This window comes from Mesoplodon mirus (assembly GCF_964341445.2).
Source record: "Mesoplodon mirus genome assembly, chromosome: 15".
In the NCBI taxonomy this organism is placed as follows: Eukaryota; Metazoa; Chordata; class Mammalia; order Artiodactyla; family Ziphiidae; genus Mesoplodon; species Mesoplodon mirus.
The window spans coordinates 84,098,000-84,113,248 of record NC_138991.1 but is presented as its reverse complement, the minus strand read 5'-3'; the positions used below and the strand labels follow the sequence as shown (position 1 = coordinate 84,113,248).

At 42.1% G+C, this 15,249-nt stretch overlaps 1 protein-coding gene across 1 annotated transcript in view; it reads left to right on the top strand.

Annotated features, from left to right (window-relative positions):
• Positions 1-15,249, top strand: part of SDK1 (sidekick cell adhesion molecule 1) — a gene marked incomplete at its 5' end in the record, with an annotated part of 846,211 nt that overhangs the window by 680,054 nt on the left and 150,908 nt on the right. The window contains 2 exons of the mRNA XM_082645911.1: positions 13,086-13,201; positions 15,028-15,220. Coding sequence (XP_082502037.1) covers positions 13,086-13,201; positions 15,028-15,220 — 309 coding nt within the window. The remainder of the gene's footprint in view (positions 1-13,085; positions 13,202-15,027; positions 15,221-15,249) is intronic.

Sequence of the window (15,249 nt, the reverse complement as noted above, 5' to 3'; positions counted from 1 at the left end):
ATGTCATGGGTAATTTGATAAGGATCACATTAAATTGGTAAATTGCTTTGGGTAGTATGACCACTTTAGCAATATTAATTCTTCCAACCCAAGTCTTTATACCTTTCTGTCAGCATTGGTATACAAAACTTATAAATTTGTTATCTAGTATCTTGTTTATTCCCAGTGTCCATTTAGCTTTGACGATTTCATCCTTAGCAGCCTGTCTGGTATGGGGTACACTGTGGTGCCCCCGTCCAGAACAGTTCCTCTAGGTGACACACCCATCCCCAGCGCCAACACCTGGTCTGTTGAGGCTCAGAGCTGTGGCACTCCTGGGCACTGCTACTGCCAAGGGGACGTGTCCCTCCCAAGGGGACCCCCTCCCATGGGTCAGTCTGTGACCAATGGCTGGTTGCTGTGGGCACAGAAAAGTCCCGTCCCTTGGCCTCAGTTTAGGACAACTCGAAGGGGCATCCCTGCTCTGGAACTCCCTGTGGGATCAATGAGACATCACTGGAAGCCTCTCCTTCTGCCCAGCCCTGGCCTCTTCTCTCCCTTGGCAGTGTGTCTACGGAGCACCCATAAAGCTTATACAGAAAACTCTTCATGGCCAGAGTCTGTTTCCAGGGCACTCAGTCTAATGCACATATGTTTTTGAAACATAATGTTGTACGCATTTCTTTTGAGGCAGTCAAACTACTACTACATATCAAGTGCAGTTACTAACATCAGTACCCATCAGTCGGCAATGGAAGCTTTTCTGATTTCATAATCTTCCAGAATGAGTGTGTCTCCGGGTCATCTGACATGTCATCCATGCAGCTTCTAACCGTGTTCTTCAGAAGTGGTACCTTGCCTGTTTCCTGTGCTCCATTGGTCTCAGACTCATTGCTGACAGTTTCTACACAGCCTGGCAATGTGAGTGATTCTGCAATTGCAGGAGGAGTTTGGCTTTAGCTATTAAATGCAGCACTTTGTAACTAGCTTCTTGTATTCAGACTGGTACAGTTGTAACCAGACTCATAAATACTTGTCATTCTTACTTTGTACCTACAGACAATTTTCCCAGTTCTAATATTTTTGTGTAAGAGTGATGTTTTGGGGAAAGGTGCTGGCATAATTTTCCTGGTATCTTTGCTTCCATCAAATACTACATTTAGGCCGAAGAAGGAGATTATTGGAATACACAAGTCTGAATTCTAGATCAGCCTCGTTATAGTCCCTGATTAGAAAATGTTTCTACTATTCTGACTTGGTATACCTGATGATGTTCCTTTAATCAAAAAGTTGTTCATTAAGGTGAGAAAATATGTCTTTATAAATATAAAATAGTATTAATAATATTGACCTAAATAACTTTAATAAATATTTACATATTTAAATATCAAGTACAATAAAGTGGACTATATGTATGTATGTAGTAACTTCAGAAATGAACTTTTCAAAAAGTTTTGGTTGAACAAATTCTTAAGAAAGTTTTCAAATAAATCGGGTTGGAAAATCCAAAAAAAATGCATACAGTAAGCAATATTGATACATTCCTTTTTTATTTAATTAAAGGATTAAAATTCTGAAATACACATGACATATATAAGTTGTGTAATCTCTTATCCAAAATATTTCAAAAAGTAAATTATTTGAAGCTGTAAAGCCCTGTAGTCCTAATGAGTTGATTTAATTAAGTAGGTTATTTTTTTTTCCTTTTTTTTAATTTGAAGTATGGCTGATTTACAATGCTGTGTTAGTTTCAGATGTATAGCAAACTGATTCAGTTATGCATATATATACACATATATATACACATATACAGATAATCTTTTTCAGACTCTTTTCCATTATGGGTTATTACCCATATATAGAATATAGTTCCCTGTGCTATATAGTAGGTCCTTGTTGTTTATCTGTTTTATATACAGTAGTGTGTATCTGACACCAAGTTCTTAAAGGATAATCTTAAAGATGAGAAAAAGTGGCTCATGGGATTGACAAGGTATACCATACAAAAATCTTCCTAGAATCCTCTTTAGACTCTCTCTTTATCAGATTTTTTTCACTATCTGCAGCTGCCAAAAACCATTCTCTTTCCCTCTCTCTCCTCACACACACACATGTACACACACACACACATGCACACATGCACACACACAGTTCCCTACCTCCCTGCCACACCACTTTCTCTGCCCTTCCTCCTTCATCACTGGCTGTCACCTCTGTGGCCAGTGACCCTCACGGCCTTCCAAAGCCCCCTGGGAAGCATACCCTTGCATCCTTCTCTGATTCCTCTTCTTCCGTGGGAAGCAGCCGCTTGGAATTCGGATGGACCCATTCATTCTCTGCTTCGTTACTTACTAAGCCATGATGGCCACCCTTGCCAAGACCAGTACCATGTACTTTCACGTATTTGCTTTCTTTTCTTCAGATTCTATAGTTGAGCACCAAGGAATCTTTTTTTTTCTTTTAAGATATCTTTATTGGAGTATAATTGCTTCACAATACGTGTTAGTTTCTGTTGCACAACAAAGCGAATCAGCCATATGCATACACATGTCCCCATATCCCCTCCCTCTTGCGTCTCCCTCCCGCCCTCCCTATCCCACCCCTCTAGATCATCGCAAAGCACCGAGCTGATCTCCCTGTGCTGTGCGGCTGCTTCCCACCAGCTATTTTACGTTCAGTAGTGTCTATATGTCGATGCTACTCTCACTTCACCCTAGCTTCGCCCTCCCACCCCATGTCCTCAAGTCCATTTTCCATGTCTTCTGTAGGTTATTATTTTTAAACATGTTTTTAAATTTCTAAAAAATGATTCATTTTGAAATTTCATCAAGAATCAGATCTTGCTGAGTTTACATCACTATCGAAGATGAAAGGAAGGGAATGAGGGAGAACAGATTTTAAATCATTCATGTTTTATCGGGGAGCACTTAATACCAGAAAATAATCGTAAGCATAATCACACATGCCTTGTATATAGGACTAGGTGAAAATACTAACCAAATTCATTGAAAAAAATACCCACACACACTGAACAACAACAACAACGACTCACTGATGCGAAGCAACTTGCAGCTAAAGTAAAGCTCAGCTTGACAAGCTGGACCAGTGGGCGTCAGGGAAGGCGTGGCTTAGCCACTCCCAGCACCCCCTGGCCGCAGATACTATATATTGTAGAAAGTGCAAAATAGTGATGGATTCAGGAGGTTTACAGAACAAGTCTGTGTATAGTTTCACTTTTTAAATAGACTTTAGAGGAATTTTAGGTTTACAGCAAACTTGAACAGCGGGTACAGAGATTTCCCGTCTCCCGCTGGCCTTCCCACAGTGTCCCTTGCCGTCAGCATCGCCTCCAGATGGTAATTCTGTTACCGTTGATGAACCTATTCTGATGCCTGTTTATCACCCAGAATCCATAGTTTGCTTCAGGATTTACTCTTGGTGTTGGACATTCTATGGGCTTGGACAAATGTAAAATGACATGTGTCCGCCATTACAGTATCACACAGAATCGTTTCCTTGCCCTAGAAATCCCCTGTGTTCCATCTATTCATCCCTCCCTCCCCACCCCTGACAACCACGGATCTTTTTCTGTCTTCAGTTTTGCCTTTCTCAGAATGTCATATAGTTGGACTCCTAAAGTATGTAGCCTTTTCGGATTGCCTTTTTTCGCTTAGCAATGTATGTAATGCACACGTATAGTTTTCAAACGTCATTTCAACAGTTGTAAATTTTTGAGTGGCTGTAAACAATGGTTTACTACTGTGAAAAGTTGACAGACATCAGTCTCTCCCAGCCCAGGTGCACCCCGTGGGCAGCACCCTGACGGGACCACTCTACCCTGCAGTGCCCCCTGCTCGCCACTCTCCAAGAAATCCGTTCTCAGCTCCCAGAAATGGCCCTTGTTTTAGATTGCAAACAGTTTTCCATAAGGAAAAAGACTCCTGTATCTGAAACCACTCCTGTGGTTTTCCTTTCACATAACCTGGTTGTTAGGTGCCCTCGAGTGCTGGGTGCTTCACCACAGAGCTCCTTGTCCTTGGCTGTGAGAATTGAGCCAGTATCCAGTGAGCTAACGCTGTATCCAACTTAAGACCGAGGACACACTGGGATCGGTGCTGGGGGAATTATCTGGTGAAAATGGATGTTTTTTTGAGCAACGAAAATCACAAAAAAGCATAACACCGGTCACTTCACCAGGCCTCTTAAAGGCCTGCAGTTAGAGGCTTGGAAAGAACAGCACTTCAATTGCTAATTATCTGGGGAGAAAGCGTCCCTGGAGGCCTTACTCCCAGGAGCAGGAGGCCACAGCTTCCAGCCAGGATCCTGGTGAAGACTGAACCCGGCTCTGGACACATGGGCCTCCACCTTTCTGCAGACCGGTGGCAGCTCAGAGCCTAAGCCAGGCCTCTCCCAGAAGGGCAGGGTTACGTAACCGTCGCTAATTAAGACCTTTCAGCCGCAGTGACTCGGTTGTTTGAAGCGCTGTCAAGAAGGATTTATGGGCTCTAGGTCTTCTTCTCACTTGAGGGAATTTTTAATACCGTTGTTCGCAAATCTGTGAGTCCCTTTTGATGACAATAATTAGGAAAAAGAGAAGCTGAAGGATCTGAGAGAGAAGAGGGCTGATAAAAATTGGCGATTTTTGGAGTAAAACCCAGGATGGGTAAGAGAAAGGAATCTGAGGCTTCAGAACCTCTATCCTGTGACTTTGGGGTGGAGAGTGTGTGCAAAAGGGCCGGACCCTGTGAGCTTTGATGTGAGGATGGCACAGACAGGGTGGTTCTCGAGTCTCATGGTTGTGTGCCATCTTGGGTCATGAGAAGGGAGGGGGAATTGCCTTCTTAACCGGGTCAGCCAGGGCTGGAGGCCTGGGTCCTGGGGTGGGGTGAGGGGCCAGAACCAGGCAAATGAGCGCCTCTCAGCATGGCTGTTACGTGACGCCAAAGCAAAGCAAAGCAAAGAACAGCAGGAGATTACTGCTCATTTAGTTTATGCAAAATGCCATTTTATTAAAGTGTTTGATCCGTATGGTCTTAGTTTAGAGAAATATAACAACACTTGACTGGAAAGTTGTCTGGAATTTCAGAGTCAGTGATTGGAAATGAAATCCCAGAGCTAAGCCTGCAAAGAATGAGACGTGGGTTCTAGGAGAGAAAGTCACAGCTCTTCTCAGTCCCTTCCCAGCAGCCCTTGCTGTTTTCCCTTCCCCTCCCCTTTCCCTCTTTTCCTCCTTCCTCCCCTTTCCCTCCTCTTTTCCTTCTTTCTTCCGGGGGAGACTGTCCCGGTGACCCATTGCTGTAGAATAAACTTAGAGGCTGGAAGCAGCACCGTTGCATCATATCTCATGGTTGGGTGGGCTGGGAATTTGAGCCCAGGGGGGGCAGTGCCTTGTGCCCTGTCAGTTGGCAGATGGGCTGGGCTGGCGGTTGGGTGTCGGGGGAGGGGAGACGGGTTCACTCACGTGTTGGTGCCTTAGCAGGGAAGGCTGTGAGGCCGGGCACCCTGGGACTGTCCACCTGGGCCCCTGCACACAGCCTCTCCAGCATGGTGGCTGCAGGGTCGCCAGACTCCTGCCATGGCCCCTCGGGGCTCCCAGAAAGGACAGCTCCAGCGATCAGGAGTAGAAGCTTCTAGTCCATTAAGGCCTGGATTGTATTCTCTTGGTCAGCATAGTCACAGAGCCTGCATTCGGGGGGTCCACACACAGACACCACCTCTAGATGAGAAAAAGCATCAAAGGATCTGCAGCATTTTTAAAGTCGGATTTATTGCGACATAACTGACTTACAGTAAAACTCTACCTCGAGGGTAGAGCTCTGCCCTACCCTCAGCCCTTGGCAACCATCCGTGTTTTCTGTCCTTTAGCTTTTCCTTTTACAGAATATCATAAACGTGGGAAAACCCGGCAGGTAGCCTTCTGAGTCAGACCCCTTTCCCTAGTGTGATGCATTCGAGGCCCACCTGTGTTGTTGCTGAGGGTGAGACGTGCCTTCCCGCTCCCTGCTGAGCAGCGTTCCATCCCGCGGATGGACCACCGTTCGTTCTCCTCTCCACCAGTTGGAGGGCTTTGGGATGTTTCCAGTTTAGGGTGGTTATTACTAAAACTGCTATAAACATAGCATATGGATTCTTATGTGAACTGAAGTTTTCACTTCTGTTGCATACATAACTTAGGAGCAGGACTGCTGGATTGTACGGCTAGAGCATGTTTAACTCCGCAAGAAACTACCAAACTGTTTTCCGAGTAACTATTACCGTTCTGCATTCCCATTAAAAGTATGAGAGTTTCAGTTGCTTTGCATCTTCACTAAAATCTGGTTATTGTTTTATTTTAACTCTTCTAGTAGGTATATAGTGGTATCACATCACGATTTAATTTCCCTGGTGGCCAGTGATGCCGATTGAGGGCCTTTTCATGTGCTTATTTCTATCGTTATACTTTCTTTGTTGAAGTAACTATTTAATTATTTTTGACAATTTTTTGAGGTTTTGGTTTTCTTATTATTGAGTTTTGAAAGTTTTTTATATATATTCTGAATAAAAGTCCTTTATTGGATATGTGTCTTACAAGTATTTTCTCCCAATCTGAGGCCTCTCCTTTCATTTTCTGAACAGGTGTCTTTCATAGAGCAGAAGTTTACTATTTTGATGAAGTCAGATTTATCAGTTTTCTTCTTTCGTGGGTTGTACCCTTGCTGTCATATACAGAAATCTTTGCCTAACCCAACATCAAAACTATTTTTTCCTAGAAGTTTTATAATTATAGATTTACATTTAAGCATGTGATCCATATCCATTTTGAGTTAGTTCTCATATACGGTGTGAGGTATGGATCCAGATTGGTTTTTGTGGGGGTTTTTGGCATATGGATGTCCAGTTTATTCTAGCACCATTTGTTGAAAAGACTATCTTTTTCCACAGGTGGCCTTTGTGCTTTTGTTAGAAACCACCTGATACGTATGTGAATAATTTCTAAACTCTGTTTTATTGATCGGTGTGTTCCTCCTTTCTCCAGTACCACTTTGTTTTAATTACTATAGATTTATAGTCAGTTTTGATATCATGTAGTAAAGGTTGTCCAATTTTGTTCTTCTTTTTTGAAATTGATTTTGCTATTCTAATTTCTTTGTTTTTCCATATAAATTTTAAAGTCAACTTTTCAATTTCTAAAAAATGCTAGCTGCAATTTTGATTGGGATTGCATTCAACCTATACATCAATTGGGGGAGAATTGACATCTTTGTTATGTTGTCTTCCAATCCATTAATATATGACTCTTCATTTACTTGGGGCTTTGATTTCTTTCATCAGTTTTCAGCATACAGATCTTGCATACGGTTTGTTAAATTTATATCTATTTCATGATTTAACTGCCATGTAAATGGTACTGACTTTATTTTATTTTATTTTATTTATTTTTGGCTGCGTGGGGTCTTCGTTGCCGTGCGCGGGCTTTCTCTAGTTGCGGTGAGCAGGAGCTTCTCTTCGTTGTGGTGCACGGGCTTCTCATTGCGGGGGCTTCACTTGTTGCAGAGCACAGGCTCTAGGGGCGTGGGCTTCAGTAGTTGCAGCACGTGGGCTCAGTAGTTGTGGCTCGCGGGCTGTAGAGCGCAGGCTCAGTAGTTGTGGCGCACGGGCTTAGTTGCTCCGTGGCATGTGGGATCTTCCCAGACCAGGGCTTGAACCCATGTCCCCTGCATTGGCACGTGGATTCTTAACCACTGTGCCACCAGGGAAGCCCCAGTACTAAATTTTTAATTTCAATTTCCAGTTGTCCATTGCTCATGTTTCAAAATATAATTGACTTCTGTGTTCTGATCTTGTATCCTATGATCTTGCTAATTTCAGTTCTAGGAGTATATAGTTGGTAGACTGAAGAATTTTCTTCATGGATGATCATATTGTCTGTGAATAGAGAGAGGTTTTTTTTGTTTTGTTTTGTTTTGTTTTCCTTTTCTATCTGTATGCCTTTTATTTCTTTTTCTTGGATTACTGCACAAGCTTGCCCTCTCAGAATAGGAATGGCAAGAAAGACACCTTTGCTTTGTTGCTGATCTTAAGGGAAAGCATTCAGTTTTTCATTTTAAATAAGTTGTTGGTTGTAGGTGTTTTACAGATGCTCCTTAGCAAGTTTAGTACGTTCCTTTTAATTCCTACTTTGAGGGTTTTTCTTTTAATCACTATTGGAGGTTGAATTTTGTCAAATTCTTTTTCTGAATCTATTAAAATGATTATATTTTTAAAATTCTATTGATAATGTTGAATTACCCTGATTGATATTCAAATATTGAGCTAGCCTTATGTTTATAAGATAAACCCCACTTGATTAGGATAAATTGTGATTTTTACATATTGCTGAATTTGACTTTCTAATATTTTATTAAGGATTTTTGCACCTGTGTTCTCAAGGATATTTGGCCTGTAGTTTTCTTTTCTTTTTTCAACATCTGTTTCTTATTTTGGTGTCAGGATAATGCTTTAGAATGTCTTTTATTTCATTCTTCTTCAAATGCTTGGTAGAATTAACCAGTGAACTTTATATGCTTAGAGTTTTTTTTGTTGGGAGGGTTTAATTTTGTATTCAAATATTTGATAGCTCTGACTACTCAGATCATCTATTTCTTCTTGAGTAGATTGGAAGTGTGTTTCTTTTAAAGAATTTGTTTCATTTCATCTAAGTTGTTGAATTACTGAGCATAAAGATACTCAAAATGTTCTTTTATTCTTTTAATCTCAGTAGGGTTTATAGAGGTGTCTCCTGATATTGGTGATGTTGGTAATTTGTGATTTCTGTCTATTCTTGATCAGTCTGGCTAGGAGTTTATTGATATTTAAAAGAACCAGCTTTTGGATTCATTGATTTTCTCAATTATTGTTTTTTTTTTTTTTTTTTTTTTTTTTGCAGTACGCGGGCCTCTCACTGTTGTGGCCTCTCCCGTTGCGGAGCACAGGCTCCGGACGCACAGGCTTAGCGGCCATGGCTCACGGGCCCAGCCGCTCCGCGGCATATGGGATCCTCCCAGACCGGGGCACGAACCCGTATCCCCTGCATCGGCAGGCGGACTCTCAACCACTGCGCCACCAGGGAGGCCCTATTGTTTATTTTTATTTCATTGATTTCTGCTCTTTTTCTTTACTGTTTCTTTCCATAGGTTTAATTTACTCTCTTAGATTCTTAAGGTAGAAGTTTAGATTCTAATATAAACATCTAAATGCTATAAATTCCCCTCTAACACTTCTACATCCCCAAATTTTGATATGTTGTGTTTTTCACTTTCATTAAACTGAAAATGCTTTCTAACTTTCCATGTGATTTCCTCTTTAACTCATGGGTTATTTTGAAATGTGCTCCTTAATTTTGAAGTTTTTAGGGATTTTCCACATATCTTTCTGTCTCTAATTTCTAGTTTAATTCTGTTGTGTCATAAAACATACTTTTTGTGATTTCAGTTATTTTTAACTTGTTTAGGTTTGCTTTATATGACATGTATATTTCAAATATGTCCATCTCAGTTAAGTTCCATATGTGCTTGAAAAGAATGTGTAGTATGTTGTTATTGGGTAGATTTCAAAAGAAATATTATGTAGGTCAAGTTACTTGATGATGTGGTTCTGGTCTTGTAGATCCTTACTGATATTTTTTGTCTACCTTTTTTTAAAAAAAATAAAGGAGTGTTGAAGTCACCAACTGTACTAATAGACTTGTCTAGTTTTTACTTTCAGTTTTTTCAGTTTTGCCTTTTGTACTTTGAAGCTCTGTTGCATCCGCATTTAGGATTGCTGAGTCTTCTTGGTGAATAGATCATGTCATCATTATATAATATCCCTCTTTATCATTGGTTTTATTCCTTGGTAGGGTATTTACTTTGACTGATATTAATATAACCACTCCAGTTTCATTTTAATTCGTGTTTCATGTATTTTCTTCCATTCTCTTACTTTTAAGCTATTTGTGTCCTCATATTCAAAGTGGGGTTGTTTTATTTTATTTTATTTTATTTTTAATTTTATTTATTTATTTATGGCTGTGTTGGGTCTTCGTTTCTGTGCGAGGGCTTTCTCTAGTTGCGGCAAGTGGGGGCCACTCCTCATCGCAGTGCGCGGGCCTATCACTATCACGGCCTCTCTTGTTGCAGAGCACAGGCTCCAGACACGCAGGCTCAGTAATTGTGGCTCACGGGGCCAGCCGCCCCACGGCATGTGGGATCCTCCCAGACCAGGACTCGAACCCGTGTCCCCTGCATTGGCAGGCAGATTCTCAACCACTGCGCCACCAGGGAAGCCCCAGTGGGGTTGTTTTAAACACCGTGTAGTTGAGTCTTGCTCTTCATCCAACTGATAATCTCTCTTTTATTGGTATATACAATAAAATATATTGATAATATATTACATTATATATTTAATGTAACTGTTGACATGATGGGATTAAAACCTGCCGTCTTGCTAATTGTTTTCTATTTGTTCTCTCTCTTATTTTTTTCCTTTTCTCTTCCTTTTGCCTGCCTGCTTTCTGATTCATTAGATATTTTTACAATTACATTATTTTTTCTACTATTGCCTTATTTATATCTCTTTTTCAAATCTGTTTAGTGATTACTCTGCAGTTTAAAATACCTATCATTCGTTAATTACAATGTATCTTGAAATCCATTGTGTGTATAATGTAGGGACCTTGTAACAGTATACTTTCAATCCCTTCTTCCCACCCTTTGTGCTATTGTGGTCAGTCATTTTATTCTTCCCTATGTTATAAGCCCACAATAAATTGCTACTATTTTTGAGAGTGAGCCAAAATAAGAAAAAAATACATTTTATTTACTTCATTTTAACTATTTCCAGAAGTCATCAATTCTTTGCATAGATCTAAAGTTTTGGTGTCTGATATCATATTCCTTTAACATTTGTCATAGTGCATGCAGGTCTGCCAGTAATGAATTCTCTGTTTTTGTCTTTCTGAAAATGTCTTTATTTTGCTTTCATATTTAGAAGATATTTTCACAGAATATAGAATTCTGGGGTGATAGATTTTTCTATCAGTACTTTAAAGGTATCACCCCATTACCTTCTGGCTCACATAGTTTCTGATGAGAAGGGCTGTTATTCTTGTTTTTGTGTCTTACATGCATTGTACCTTTTTGTGTATCTGCAGCACAGACTTTCTATACTCCCTTGCTAGCCCACATTCAGCCTTTAGCAATTCATTAAGAATTTCGCTGAATTTTCCCAGTTGTGTGGTGTCCATTGCTCTTTCTCTCGTGCTCTGTCACAGGCGAGCCCATGTTCACATTCCTACTCCTTGGGGAGGTCCATCTTTTCTTATATTTTAGACACTTGGTTGCCCTGTGACCTCAGCTTCCTATGGGCTCAAGAAAAGTTCGGACTCTATCGTTTGTTCAGCTTTTTCTCACGCTTAATGGCTACGATGTTCTTTCCAACTTTCTACAGCCTGGGCAAAGCAATCCCCGTGGCCATTTTTAGTCCACAGATTTTGGATGGGTGCTGAGTGAGAAGTGGGACAGTCTTCTTGGTGACTTACTGAGGGAGGGACCCAGAGATAGCGCAGTCAGAGCAGATGGGAAAACACAGGTGACTTGGAGCGTGACTGGAGGGGCTTGGATGAATTCTATGTTTTTCACCTCTGCCTAATGAGATGAGCTTCTGAATAAGAGCGTAATGAAAGGCGTAGTAATTTTTAACAGGACCGTGCTCTGTCCTCAGGTGTTTTGTGCCAAGAGACTCTTGTCTTTGTTTCTGTACCTTAAGCCAAAGGATCCTTTGGGATTCCGTGTCTTTCTTTTGAAACAAGCTCCTAAAGAACCAGGACCTTCGTTTGCATCCTGCAAAAAGTTGCTATGGCACAGCCAGTGGACCAGTACCCTCTCCAGAGGCCACTGAAGTTATCATCCTTAAAAAGCTGGCCATGTCACGTCACTGCTGTTTTCCAAGGCTTTTGATTCCCCATTGCCTACCGTATACACTGTTGTCCACTGTGTTTGACATGTGAGGCAATCCCCACAGTGACCTGTCCACTTCCTCCGCCCCTCTTACCCCCTGGACCCCACGTCCAGCCATGCTCACTGTTTTCTCACCATTCACCAGGTTTTTCATAATACCACGCCTTTGCTCACTCCATTTTCCCAGGTGCGAATGCCCTTCTCAAGGCCTTTCCCTCCTCAAAGTTCTATCCCAGACCTAGTGCAGGTGTCTTCTGATGTGAGGCCTTCCATGCTTTCCTAGGGCAGAGGCTCTGCCCTGTGTGTTTTCTAGAGTCGCTTGCCTATTTCAATTCTATGAGTGCCTCCCCTAGAATATGACTTCCTTGAAGACAGGCCACTGGGTAGGTATATAATTGGGTTCAGTTAGCTGTTCAATAAAAGAAGTGGAAAGTTGGGCCTCCCTGGTGGCGCAGTGGTTGAGAGTCCGCCTGCCGATGCAGGGGATATGGGTTCGTGCCCCGGTCTGGGGGGATCCCATGTGCCGCGGAGCGGCTGGGCCCGTGAGCCACGGCCGCTGGGCCTGCGCGTCCGGAGCCTGTGCTCCGCGGCGGGAGAGGCCACAACAGTGAGGGGCCCGCATACCGCAAAAAGAAAAAAAAAAAAAAAAAAAAAAAGAAGTGGAAAGTGGAAATTTTTTAAAAGGTAATTTCTATGGCAGACAGAGAAATTTAGCCTACAAATGAATAAATAACAATACCTATGAAAAAGGATTTTTTTTTCATGTGAAGGATAATAGGGCTTGAAACACTGTGACATATAACAAGGAAGGCGGATTTCTGGATGAAACCTTGCCTTGATCTCGAGTATCGGGTAACTGAAAAAAACAATCGGAGAAAGCTTTTGTTTGCTCTCCATCCTGGGATCCCTAGGAAAGGCTCACCCATGGGGCTAAGGTGATCCAGTCCACTTTTCTGCGTGTGCCTTAAAGAATTCCCCAGCGGAAAATGAGAAGTCGCCCAGTTCTTCTTCTTTGTAACGTCACGATTAGCTTCCCAAAGCGTCCATCACCCTCCCCGTTCTCAGCGCTGCGATCGCCGGTGAATCGTGAGCAGCAGCTAAGCGTCTCTTCTCCTCCCCCTGCCCCGCGTCTCCCTGGCTGCCCTGGAGCAGTGCCGACCTCGCCCCCGCAGAACGTGCAGGTGGAAGCCGTGAACTCCACGACCATCCAGTTCCTGTGGAACCCTCCACCCCAGCAGTTCATCAATGGCATCAACCAGGGCTACAAGGTAGGCGCCTTGGGCCACAGCCTCCGGGTGGCCGTCGTGGGGTGTCATGGTCTTGTGATGGGTGAGGGGGCTGCCCGCCCCTCATTTCATCAGGAACCCATGGCATCCGGTTACAGGGTGTGTTGACCTGCTGGGGTCACCTTTTATCCAGGGTCTTTTCATCAGCTGTACTGGTTCAGAAACTCAAATTATTGGTTATCAAGAGTCTGGTGCACGGGAATTCCCTGGCGGTCCAGTGGTTAGGACTCGGTGCTTTCACTGCTGAGGGTGCAGTTTCAGTCCCTGGTGGGGGAACTAAGATCCCGCAAGCCGCGCAGCGTGGCCAAAAAACAAAAAGAAAGAAAAAAAAGAGGGTGGTTCATATAGAACTGAACAATGTTATGAGAAGAGCCGTCCCTTTTAAAATGACCAGTGGGAGACGTATCCCTGTTGATTGGAATCAGCACGTGTACAAACCACTTCTTCTGGGAAGGGCGTCCTCTCAAAGCCCACTGGGTGCAACTGAGTGGTGTTTCTACCAAGCAAGGATAAGTAGGTCCCCCTCTCGCTACTTTAGGGAAAGTTCTGTTTGTAGAACTGGGACCAGCTGACTCGGGGCACCTATCCGGACTGAATTAGAGACAAGGACAGACTCCTATCTGCCCTTTGTCTGAGTACCAGAATATGTTACCTTCAGAGATGTACCTGGATGCAGTTTCCAAAAGTACAGGTTACCTTTCCTTTTGGATCAGCATCTCCTGGCTGGCCTGGGAGACCATCTGAATGTTACCTGCAGCGTGTTCGCAAATCTTCCGTGACAGCAGATGAACCAGGGAATATCTTTATAGACAGTTTGCTTGAAAACTTGGTCATTTCAGATTCAGAGAGTGTTATTTCCTCAGACACACAGTTAATTTTTTTCCCATTTGGATTCAACTTACTCAAACACTTGTTTTTCACTAGAAAGGCAGACGTAGCTAGAAATTTGTCCTGCTTTTTTTTTCCCCCCAGAGGTACCTACAGTCAGAAGCTTCTTAGAAAGGAAATCATATTGATCAATGAAGTTGATTCTGCCTTCTTGACTCTCCTGCCAGGTCTTATTGGCAAGACCGGGGTGTTCATTCGATGGCTTGGTTGTCGGCCTAGAATCTATACAAATATTCTCCTTGTCCTGCACAGTGTCAATTTTCAGACCTAATTAACCCTAGAAATGTTTGGTGTCAGAGGAACTGAAAGTCACACTCATACATAATGTTGCCAAAACATTAAAACAACTTCCCTTGGAATGTGTATATATACTGTATTTCTTTAAAATTATAATCAGTCTCCTAAAATCCTTTTTAGAAAACTGGTGTCATATAAATTATAAATAATTAACATTGTCCCCATTGAACCAGGGGCTTCTTTTTGAATCAGCATAGGTGCCTAAATGGAAAAATATTTGTATTGATGTTTGATTGTACTGATGCAGTTGAATAACTGCATAATGTCATCATTATTTCTAAATGTTAAAAAATAAATATGTTCTGTAACATGTTTAAGTGAACAGAAGGTGAAGGTTTGAGGAGTGTCCATTTTCCCATTATGAGTTAGAGTAGATATTTCATTTATGTACACATGTATAAAATATATATATAAATATACATATTTGTACTCAATAATCTATGAGATATCTTTTAAACTCAATATTTTTCAGTGAGATTATAAAATGTAGGATGTATGGGGTTTCTTAATTACAACTTTGCTTTCTTTGAAGACATTTTAATTGTGAAATAAAATTCTGATGCAGACTTGAGGGTGAAGACATGCAATTAAAAGGATCTCTTTTTCACCCTTTTCCATCCCAGCTTCTGGCGTGGCCAGCCGATGTCCCTGAGGCCGTCACTGTCGTCACCATTGCTCCAGATTTCCATGGAGTCCACCATGGGTACATAACGAACTTGAAGAAGTTTACTGCTTACTTCACATCAGTTCTGTGTTTCACCACTCCGGGGGACGGGCCTCCAAGCACGCCTCAGCTCATACGGACACATGAAGACAGTGAGTACGCCTTTCCAAGTGTCTTATCA